Source organism: Procambarus clarkii, chromosome 87, assembly GCF_040958095.1.
Source record: "Procambarus clarkii isolate CNS0578487 chromosome 87, FALCON_Pclarkii_2.0, whole genome shotgun sequence".
In the NCBI taxonomy this organism is placed as follows: Eukaryota; Metazoa; Arthropoda; class Malacostraca; order Decapoda; family Cambaridae; genus Procambarus; species Procambarus clarkii.
In genome coordinates this window covers 4,155,744-4,167,905 of record NC_091236.1, presented here as the reverse complement: position 1 = coordinate 4,167,905, position 12,162 = coordinate 4,155,744, and the positions used below count along the sequence as shown (strand labels likewise).

Genomic DNA, 12,162 nt, shown 5'->3' with positions numbered 1-12,162 from the left:
CCTGGAGCCAATGCTCACACTGGCACACTTTATCAGGGGTGCCGTCATAGGCAGACCCCGGCGCCACTTCCTAACCACCGCGTTATAACTCCCCTTCTTGGGTGCTAACTTTGGGTACAGGTAACTGGTTAATCGCCCACAATTCCTCACGCACCCTCGTACATTGCTATGCTTTCGGCCTCTTCTACTCCGTTGTTTGTTGTTATAGATTCAGCTACTCGGAACCAGTTCCAAGTAGCACGGGCTATGGTGAGCCCGTAGTGGACTTACCTGGCACAGGAGCGGGACAAGTAGCACGGACTATAATGAGCCCATAGTGGACTTACCTGGCACAGGAGCGGGACAAGTAGCACGGACTTTGATGAGCCCATAGTGGACTTACCTGGCACAGGAGCGGGACAAGTAGCACGGACTATGATGAGCCAATAGTGGACTTACCTGGCACAGGAGCGGGACAAGTAGCACGGACTATGATGAGCCCGTAGTGGACTTACCTGGCACAGGAGCGGGACAAGTAGCACGGACTATGATGAGCCCGTAGTGGACTTACCTGGCACAGGAGCGGGACAAGTAGCACGGGCTATGATGAGCCCATAGTGTACTTACTGGCACAGGAGCGGTGCTGTGTCGGTTGCCAAAAGTCGCCCAATTCGCTACTTTTAGCCCAATGTGGCAACACTGCGGCTGAGTTGCCGCTGACAGTGTGGCCGCCGCCCCTCGCTCATCACCCGCACCTCCACATCCCCGGATTTAACTGGTTCACGAGGGCTTAATTACCCATAATTGCTTATCTAACGATGACTGCGGGAAGGTCTGACTCTCTATTCCTCCTCGTGTCTTGTACCCGTTGCGTTATAACTTAATATATATTGTAGTAATTTGTTGATATAAAACCTTGCTACAATCAATCTTTTCACTTTACCTTATATGCTAGATTAAGGACCTGCCCAAAACGCTATGCGTGTTAGTGGCTTTGCATGAATGTACAAATACCAATCTTAGGAAATCTCACCAACCCATTGTACAGTCTTGTGAATAAATTATTATTATTATTATTATTACTTATCTTTACTAATGTAAGAATTCCTTATTGAATCTGGGCATGAATGGATGTGGCTGCCAAGAATTCTTTCAGCCTTGGATCCGTACGGGGTATAAATGTTTACTAACCTTTCTTCGTCTTATAAACTTCCAACTAGCACCAATATGTCCTCTCCTTTCTCCCAGATTAAGAGTTTGTTGACCTTGGCTAGGCCTCTCAGTATCTTCCATGTTTTGATCACATCCCCTGTGTTTCTCTCTAGGATTGTCAGATTTAAACTATTTAGCTAATTCTACTGACGTTCTTATTTTTCGTGGTAAACAACAGAGCGAAGAACATCCACACTCTAAGGTCAACTAATTGTTGAATAATCAACTATAAAACGAATACGTCAGTGAAAAGCAGTGCCCAGGGAGCCGTAGCTAGCGTGTGTGACAATGTTATGTTTGCTGCTGTGTGTGGACCTTCGCCAGGGTGTATAGTGACCATGCAGGGACCCTACCTTCGCCAGGTTGTTGTGATTAGACACCCTCCCCTCATCAAGGTGTAGTGACCAAGGACTAGCTACGCTCGCTAGTGTGTTGTGACCAGGAACACTACCATGGCAAGGGTGTTGTGGCTAGAGACCATCCACCTCGACAATTTGTGATGAGCAGGGATTCCTCTCGTCGTTGGTGGGTTGGGAGCACTATATTTACGCTGATGGATCTGTTCAAATGTCAACATGACACACTGCAGCAGTCCGTAGACATTACTATATTTCTAGTAGAATATATAATGACAACACCAGATCATTACAATATGTACACGGACCACACGTTTGAGACTGAACAATTGGCAACACGTACACAATTAGCTTCACTGTAACTTGCCACTAAGGCACTGTAACACCGCTCTATTGTAACACCAACCTAAAATGTACCACTATAATGGAACACTAAACTATCCTGAGTAACACTTCCTCATCGGTTGCACTTGGTAACACTGTTATGGGCTGACATAGGATGGTTACACCGGGACTACAAAGTACACTGCCAACAAGGAGATGCTAACACAGGATGAAATACGCTGCCACCATCTGCCTTTGACCATTGAAACTATATCAAGCAACGAGGCAAGAAACATTGCTTGACTTGGAGAGTACTTCTATGACTGTCATTAATTATGAAAACGGTTGTCAGCCACTATATCCAAAAGGCTAAGAGGATTCAACAATTGACACAGACGGGAAATTTAACGAGTTTATTGAGACCAAAATTATGTCAATCACTACTTATAAATGCTACACTAACACTGGCAAAAAGTTAAGAAATTTGGACATGGAACAAAAACTCAGAGATCACACACATTACCTTAAGCTATCTCTCTCCCGGGCTGAGATGTTCTTCACAGCCCCGCTTTCGATCCCGGTGTACCGCCCTCTGCCCTCCTATGTTCCTACAGGCCCTCTATATACAACCCCCACAGGGGGGAGGGGGAGATCTGCTGTTGCTACCCACCAAAAGTGTATAAACACTCAAGAAATATTTCAATAAGCTTGTTTGACATTCACCATACACTCTTCAAGAGAGGAGTTATTAATTACGTGTGTGACTGACCTCTGACCTGGCCAAAAGGGGGAGATCCAGGGATGTTTACACATAAGAATCTGGAGTCTAATTTCCTTGCCTGAAATATAATATACTTGAAACTATGCTGACTAAGACTAACCCAGGAATTTTTAATCAATATACAAGATAAACCGGAGGTCATCTGGGCTGACCTCTTGGAGAAGGCTTCCCTGGGTGTGAACTCTAAGGGGGGGGGGAGGTCCTGGGTGTTACAGCACTGAAAAATGCCGGAGGAGTAATTTTCTGTGATTCAAAGTTAGCTCTTCAAGCAGTTGGAAGCCTAACATTAAAAATACATATTAGGAATACAGTAACATGCATTATAATCAACATAAATAATTTACTGATGGGTACAAATTTCAGAATATCATTTGTATCGGTACCATTCCACATAGGTGTTGTCTAGCATGATGTTACAAAGAAGACAGCTAAAGCTGCATGTGATGAGCATGAAATTGAGCTAGACTTAGATATTCCAATCTCTGTTGCAAATGCCACACTATTTCAGGAAAAGAGGAATGAGAGAAGAGCAAAGGACAGGAAGCACGAGTATAAAGAGTTATGATAAGTTTAGAAAGGAGAACTATATGTACGGACACCACAAAACATCCACTAGACATTGTAACATTGTAATTGCCAGAAGTGGGCTAGGATATCGATACCTACGCCAGATGGCTGCAGGAAATTAATCCCCCAATGGTGAGCACTCCAACTATAAACTATGTGAACAAGAGATAGGACACACTCTAACACTATATCTGTGATTGCTCTGTTATCATTGATTTCAGATCAAATGACATGAGGTACTTTGAGCTCTGTAAGTACTTCATACACTCACGAATATTGGAAGATCTTATTGTGTTGTTCCCAGAGTTTGCTGGTGTAGACTTTTGCCTCACTAAGGTGTAGTGTCCAGGAGCCCCAACCCTCGCCAGGTTGTACTGACCAGGGACATGATGACCAGGGACCCTCCCCTCGCCAGGTTGTAGTGACCAGTGACAATATCCTCGCCAGGGTGTAGTGACCAGTGACCATATCCTCGCCAGGGTGTAGTAACCAGTGGCTGTGTACTCCAGTATCTCACCCTAAGCCATGGGCCCCTACTCCAGTATTTCCCAAAACTAGGACGAGTCGCTCTTTATCCATAAACAGGCAGTTTCCTGTTAATTATTAATTTGTTCAATTGTTTGAAATTCAAAGAATTTTCTGATGCAACAGTCAAGTTAATTTTCTTGTTCTCTTAAGAACGTAACAATCAGTGTGGGGAATCTCCAGAGTGGCTTTTAGGCAACAATTACGCCAATTATTCCACTTATCCTCTTATGTTGACCTCAATTCTGAGAGCCTCACGCGGCTGCCAGTACCTCAGTCTCAGAGGAATCACCTGCACGCCTACACATATAACTCTTTGTCAAAGCATTATATGACAAAGAGTACTGGGAAGACGGGACACCACGAGCGTAGCTTTCATCTAGGTGAAATAAAATAAATAAATAAATAAATAAATGTTTATTTAGGTAAGGTACATACATACAAGAAATTTTTACAAAGATTGGTGGACTTATAGATAGAGCTAGTACATACAATGCCTAAAGCCACTATTACGCAAAGCGTTTCGGGCATGAAAAACTTAAATGACAAGCTTAATACTAATTGAGCATAAAGAGTAAAATGAAAACAAGAAATGAAAACAGCTAAAAAAGCAGCACAAATACAATTATGTCGACAAACAGCGCTCTTTAAAAAAACACAGACATTGGTTGACAATAGAGGGGTAAGGTAGGTTACAGGGAATTTATTAGGTATAGCTTCGTTTTTATCTTAAACTGGTTGAGAGAGGTACAGTCTTTAACATGGTTGGGAAGGTCATTCACATCACATCACATCACAGGAAAATCACATCAAGCTAGTGAGTACATTGAGGGGAGTACACCAAGGTGAGTACTTTTAGGGGGGTGCATCAAAGTCTGTCAACGAAACGCTACGCGTACTAGTGGCTGTACAAGAATGTACGAATTCTTGTATATATAAATAAATAAATAAATAAATAAATAAATAAATAAATGTGAACACATCAAAGTTCAACATTCTGCTTGTAACTCATTTTTTATATATGTACATTTACCTTACTATTTATTTATTGATTTATTTACTTGTTTATTTACTTGTTTATTTATTTATTTATTTACTTAACTATGTGGGGTACAACTAGGTGAGCACGGCACCCGCTGCATGGTGGCGCAACATGGCAACAGGTGGTTATGTTCGATTGGCTTATCTTAACTTAAGCTTAAGCTTATACTTGATACTGTTTATCAATTAATACCTGATAGTAACTAAGATTTACATGTATACTAAAATTAACTAGCATTTAAAGGTATATGAATTACTATAATTATTATATTTCATGAAATTCCATCAGTCTTTATCATGTTTTAGTATTGAGAATCTCAGGACACGTGTTCATATAGGATGCAAGTAAGAAGCCTAAACTATTACATTGGAATTACAGTGATAATTTTTTTAACTAATCAAATCCATAGATAAACTTACATATTTTCTACAAGTTCATAGCGAAATATATAATAGGTTTTCTCTAATAAGATACTTGTGTAATACATCCACGAGTGAGTCCTCCATGTGGGGGGGGGGGATGATTATCAACAAGGATGGCCGGACACCCGGAGACTAAGGCTCTGCCCACCAACTCTGTGGCCACAATATTTCATACAATGGAATATGGACCAGCTCTGGAGGATGATAAAGTAGCGCAGGTATGTGACTTGCTCGCCCATGCATTACCAGAGCTTGACATAAGTGTTTAGATAGATTAATTGACATGTCTTCTTGATGGTAGATGCAGTTTGCATGAAGGGTTTATCCTCTCGATGACTGCACCAGTACAAATATTGGCAGACGCGTTAATGTTGACAATGACAAGATTTCAAATGTTGATTTGTGCAGATGGAGGAGCGGCGACTAAGCAGAGGCGATTGTTAGAGGGAGACTCCTCACTGTGGGGCAGGATGTCTTTTTTTTTTTTGAGATATATACAAGAGTTGTTACATTCTTGTACAGCCACTAGTACGTGTAGCGTTTCGGGCAGGTCCCTGGAATACGATCCCCTGCCGCGAAGAATCGTTTTAAATTCGTTGAATCGTTGTTAATGGCATCAGCTGATCCATGGTGCTGCGACGGGGTATGGTCGTTTCCAACGTGAGACGATTCGACCGAGCTCGTTTTCTGTTTGGTAAAAACCATAAATATTGTTATGCTAGGTTGTATTAGCTTAGGTTAAGCTGTATTGGCCTAGTTGGGTTAGGTTAGGTTGGGTTGAGCTAGATTTGGTAAAGTAGGTTTCAAAATCCGCTGGTGATTCGTCTCGTGTACGATGTGACTTGTATCCTCTGTAACAAGGCAGTTGTTGTCTATGTTTGGTGAGACTGCTGCTTTCCGGAGGGGTCCTTGGGTCATTTATTTATTTATTTATATACAAGAAGGTACGTTGGGTTTATTAGAGATACAGATGTCATTGATGCTTGGTTGGTCTGGCCCGGGATGCATCATGTATTGTGTTCGGTTGCGGCTCTTCGCCGTTGCCTGCGCACGCCTCGGTTTCTGTGGCCGGGGATGTGCTTTGGGTTGATCTGGTTTCCGTCGATCCCAGTTCCAGGGCTCGGGTTTCCCAGGTCGTCTGCAGCATTACGTCTATCCAGCCTGTGGTCTATCCTCGTGCCCATGACGTTTGGAAGTTTGCTGCTCAGGCTGCCGTCTTCGGCAATGTGTCTTGAGCTAATATTTGGGCGTGGGGATTTTGGAGGTCGAACAGGGTCCTGGGTGCCCAGTTTGGTTAACTTTCCTAGGCCTGGGTGTTTGTATGTGTATTTGTGTCACAGGTTGCAACCAGTTGTCTCGCCTTCGAGTTCAGGCGCGTTTGGCGGTTGCCTAGTCCCTCTTTTACCTATCTTTGGTTATGTTGCTCCAAGGATCCAAAATGGGTCCACACAGAAAACCAGCGTTGAATGTAATGAAACGCCATTTTCTGGGTGAGCCCCAAAGGCTCCCTGGCACCCTCCCTCCCTCCTTCCCTCCAGTTGGCAGTTTTCATGCTGTTTTGATGCATAGCCTCCAAACTGGAGGTTCTAGGTATCCGGCGCGGAGAGTCCGGCGCTCCCCCTCCCCCTCCCACTCACGAGTGGCACGGTGTGATGTTTCCTTGGGAATTAAGGGAGTTCTGCCTCTCTGTTTGGTTTTGGTTGCAATTTTCATACCATGCAGGGTTTGTTTTGTTATGCCCACCTTTCTTGGTGCCTAACCCCAGTCGATGGCAGATAAGGAAAACCCCTAACCACGGTGGGTTTACTAGGGCCATTGCTCTCTGTGGGGCCAGGTTCTGGCTCGTGGTCCCCGGTAGGCTGAACTCCATTGACTAATGCCCTGGTCTAATGTGTCGCATATTAGCCTGATAGCTCCAGGGAACCTCCAGGGCTCACTCAGAAAATGGCATTTCTTTACATTCAACGCAGATTTTTTGTATACAGCAGCTTTGTCACAATTAAGGCAGTGCTGTCCCATGATTAATGTACAGTACTGCAGTTTGTGTTATGAACATTGGTCAGCAGATGTCGTTTAGTAACCCAACAGCAAAACCCAGTAATCCGGATTTCTGTGAATTAAGTAGTCAAAAACTTGGACTTCATTTTGTCTGAATCACACAAAGGTCCGAGTTACAGAGATCCAAATTAACAAGCTCATAAAGCACCGTCATTGATTGAAAGTGCATTTTTTTTTAATTATACAGTCTGATGTATTTAAATATATTAGCATACTGTAGTCATTTTACTTCTATAAATCTACAGGCTTGGCTTGATGACCATGGTCGGAAATTTGGTCATTTCATTAACAACACTTGGGTTCATCCTGACGATCGGAAGACATACGAGACAAAGGATCCTTGCAGTGGGTCTGTGTTAGCATCAACCATTCAGGGTACTCAGGAGGATGTCAACCAAGCTGTTGCTGCAGCAAAAAAAGCCTTCAAGACTTGGAGTGCTCTTTCAGGCCATGCAAGAGCTCGCTACTTGTACAGGTACTACATACACTATTATTATTATTATTTACCTCTAGTAGGTTAGACTGCAGTACAGTGTATACATTATTATTATTATTATTATTTTTATTATTACTACAATATTGCATTACTGTATTATTAAATATTGGTGGTATTACAATTACTAGAAACTCTTGATGAGAATATCTTGGTTATATCATTTTTATATTATATATTTTGAGCCATATCAAACTTTCTCCTTATGGCAAGGTTCTGTTGTTACCATGGACAGGATTGTAGGATTGTAGGCCCAGTTAGGAGAGAGTAAATTTCACACAGGTGCATTGAGGGTCTTTTCAATTGTTCTGCTGAGTAATACTGATGTGAGCACTTCTTGGCATGGGAGAGACTACCAAAGAGTGCTCTATATTGTTAGTCCACCTGCTCACTGTTCCCAGTCATCACCAGGCACCAACACTTGAATGTCAGCAGAGTGCCCAGACTGTATGCCTCACATTTCTCCTGACTGTTTCCCTGTGCGCTTTATTCAGGCTGAGATCAACATTATTCGGTTAAGTGACTTGTGTTTCCTTAGAAACTTGCTTAATTGTGTAGTCTGCTCATGGTGTTAGTGGACACTTTAACTGGGTGTGAATAATGGTCATTTTGTGTTTCTGGACTCTGTGGATGATCAATTTTAGTACTTTTTACTCAAGTGGTTATAGGAGTAGGTGCTTTCTGACTCTCGATAGAAGGCTGAGAGCTTTCCCTTCCCATAGCTCGTGGTAAACCTTTCCCTACAAGTAAGGCTTGTATGTAGCCACCAACTGGTTTACTCTTTGATCCCCAATGCTGCTGGGTGAACTGTTATGGATTGGCTCCCAATCAATCCTCCTTGGATTTTGCCACAGGGTGAGTGTGTAATTACCCAAGTATATTTACAGGACGTGAACTACACTTGTAGTGTCCCGTCTTCCTGGTATTCTTTGTCATTTGACGCTTTGAAACACCCAGTGGCTTGACATCCTCCACCACCTCGCTTAACATTTTGGCATCCTGCTAATGCTCTCCTTTGGCATCCTGCTGAGAGAAAATAGGACAAAAACAACATAGGTATAAGCTGGAAATGCAAATAAGCTGAAGAAATATATGGAAATAAGGATACACTGGTCACAAAGTGGAATGTACTGAAAATAGTTTTAAAAGCCACCTCCATCCACAACTTTAAGACTAGATATTACAATGAATTTCAACATCAGTAAAGTGAAAAACTGCAGTGTGTGTGTGTGTGTGTAAGAAGGATAGCAGGTGGAGAATACAGAGTAAAGCATCATTGTCAGTGTTAGGTAAGCACTACGTCCCCAGCCCTGCCTCACCTCCATCCATTATGTGCCCTCATGCTCAATACACATCTAATTGTATTTACAGGGGCTGAGCTTCAGCTCTTTGGTCCAGCCTTTCGGTGTAAGTTTTAAGTAGGATATCTTAAATGCGTTGTAGTGTAATATATTTTCTATTATCGTGTCAGCTGGTTACTAGATACATATACAAACCTGACATTGAATTATATTGCATTCAAATAATGTGACATGACTTCAATAACAGGGTCTGTGTTTTGTGACAAAAAGGTTAGTCAGGGGAAATAGGATGGGAAGCATAGGAGATTGCTTGGGGGTAAATGTTGGTGCTGTGATTTTCCCTTTTTTATGCAAGGTGCAGATTGGGCTTATTCAGAAACCTGAATTACTAGTACTGTATATGCAAATCTGGATAGGGACCATAAAGATGTACAGTAGTTAAAATTTTCGAGGATACACTGTCAATTTTGATGACCTTTGTTTTTCAGTATTGCCCGTCATGTACAGAAGCAGGCTCGTCTACTGGCCGTGTTGGAATCCATGGACAATGGGAAGACCATTCGAGAAACACGAGACTGTGATATACCCTTAGTTGCACGACACCTTTACTACCATGCTGGCTGGGCTCAGTTGATGGACTCGGAGATGGTTGGCTGGAAGTCAGTTGGTGGGTCCACTTGCTTAGGTTTAATAAAGTATTAAGTGGCATCACATATATTTAAAAAAAAAATAGTTTTTAACATTACTGTATAGAAGAGATTGCCCCAAAAATTAATCATATGTCTTAACAAATTTTTTAAATAATGATTCTATTTAAGGCAAAAATCTTGAAGACTGCATACATGTCAGGTTCTTGTCCAATCCGTCCTCCTAATAGTATATCACATTTTGACATACTGTATCCATTACCTTTGACTTTATATTTATAATACATCAGTTTTTGTCCTTGTGTAATTACCCAGGTGCAATTACCTGAGACCGAAAACTGATGTACTAAAAATGGTAGCGGCTTGCAAAATTGACATGTCCCATTTTCTGTTGGTGGGTCCTCAGGTAGGTTAGGTTCAGGCACTTTAAACTCTGTGATGCACCGCGTTTATTGTGAAATTCTCCCTGTGCGTCGAAAATCAAGTGTTCACAAACTTTTTCTTTGTAAAATGATAGATTCCCTTCCCTCAACATGTACATGTAAAAAAAAAAAAAAAAAAAAAAAAAAAAATCGGTCATCAGGGGCTGGTCACCCGTGTGTGAAGCTCCCTGATGCGGTCGTGCGAGCCATTCAAGCCTCGCGAGTTGCCACAAATATATTTACAAATAATATTGCTATGTATTTTCAATGCTTTATAATGATTTTTTTGTATCGTATCTGATATATACATGTGTCCTTTACAATATTTATACAGTACTGTAGAATGTTCATAATGTTCCATAGAATTGTGATACATGTGTCAGTAATGTCCATAATTAATGTATTGTATATTGTTGCCATATTACTTGTTCAAAATTCACTAATATTACATTATGTACAGTTTCCACACACTACACAGTAACACACTGTATTACACACTCGGTACTTCGGAAGTGAGTGATAACCAAAGAAGCAGTTCATGGTACACAGCGCGACTTTGCTCTCGATGCACCACAAACAAACAGATTTTCGCTTCCTGTTTCTTCATTCTGTGTGCTTGCAAATAACACATTCATGTACACTCTTGGCTTTAGTACCTGTAGATGGTATGTAGCCAAGCTTGTGAAATGTAAGATAGTCTTGAGAAGATTATAGGAAAAGATGGATTTGTAACGTAGTCTTGAAAAGATCGCTTTGTAAGGTATTCTGGAAAAGATTCAGCTATTCTTGAAAAGATTGATGGAAAACACCACCATGGAAGCCGCTAACACTATCCATCTATGCTACTTTTATCAGATGCATCATCACTGAACCCAGAAAAGGATTCATCTATGTATCATCTATAAAAATTGGAGATAACACGGGTGAGCATAGGTGGCGTTCAGCTGCTACTGGACTTGCTGTATTGTCTTCACCGGTGCTGTATCACTTGCATCCGACCCTTGTGTTAGGTCTTTATTGTGCTTTGGCATCCTGCATCTCTTTGGCATCTTGCTGAGAGAAAATAGGATAAAACAACAAAGATAGAAGCTGGAAGTGTAAATAAGCTGAAGAAATATAAGGAAATAAGGATACACTGGTCACAAATGCTCACAAATGCATCATATGAACTTTTGAGTTCATATAATGCAAATTTGGATTGATTGCTTAGAACCCATTTTTCATATGGGTTCTCTTCCCACCCATAGAGTAGGGAACAACACAATTTGAATGGGTACTTGTCCTTCTGAGTCAAGTCACTCGTAGCCTATCACAATACCCATATATAAAAACAAAAACCAATACCCAAGTCGTGTGTAGGTCCAGAGGTGAGATAAAAGTAAGCTAGCAAGTTGCCACTCATAAAGGGGCACTTCATTTTACTCAGTATGGTTACTCATATTTTTTTCTTTTCTCTGTTCTGATTTTTGTTTATTTAATTCTGCAGTGTAACGGTTAAGCGCAAGATAGCATTGTAATTACTTAGGTGTTTATTTTTCTATTAGGAGTGGTTGGTGCAATTGTCCCATGGAATTTCCCATTAATGCTGCTGGCATGGAAGGTGTGTCCTGCTCTGGCGATGGGTAATACAGTTGTCTTGAAGCCAGCTACCAATACCCGTTTGTCGGCTCTCCTCTTTGCCGAGATCTGTGCTGAGGCTGGGTACGTAAATTCTATTTCACGGGAAGATTTTACCATGTGTCTGAAGAGATGTGCAGACACAATGTTAAGGCTTTTAATAAGGAAATATTAATTTATTTTTATTCTGAATTCAATACCCGGTCAGAGTGAGATGAATGAACATGTTAGTTTGAACCTGATGCATCTGTTCACCAAGCAGAAGTTGGTGAAGGTGTACATTAGACCAGAAGGTATGGCAGAAAGTGCAAAATACCCCCTGTTGAAAATCAGAGGTACAATAGGTATGCTGAGAGAGAACTATCAACATCAAAGGCCCAGGACTTTTCAACATTCTCTCTCTAAACATAAGGGGC

At 41.5% G+C, this 12,162-nt stretch overlaps 1 protein-coding gene across 1 annotated transcript in view; it reads left to right on the top strand.

Annotated features, from left to right (window-relative positions):
* Window positions 1-5,301: 5,301 nt before the first annotated feature.
* The window catches only part of LOC138358911 (aldehyde dehydrogenase family 16 member A1-like), a 28,728-nt gene continuing 21,867 nt past the window's right edge, over window positions 5,302-12,162 (top strand). Inside the window, exons 1-4 of the mRNA XM_069317286.1 lie at window positions 5,302-5,426; window positions 7,512-7,741; window positions 9,549-9,727; window positions 11,674-11,830. Coding sequence (XP_069173387.1) covers window positions 5,322-5,426; window positions 7,512-7,741; window positions 9,549-9,727; window positions 11,674-11,830 — 671 coding nt within the window. The 5' untranslated portion in view covers window positions 5,302-5,321. The remainder of the gene's footprint in view (window positions 5,427-7,511; window positions 7,742-9,548; window positions 9,728-11,673; window positions 11,831-12,162) is intronic.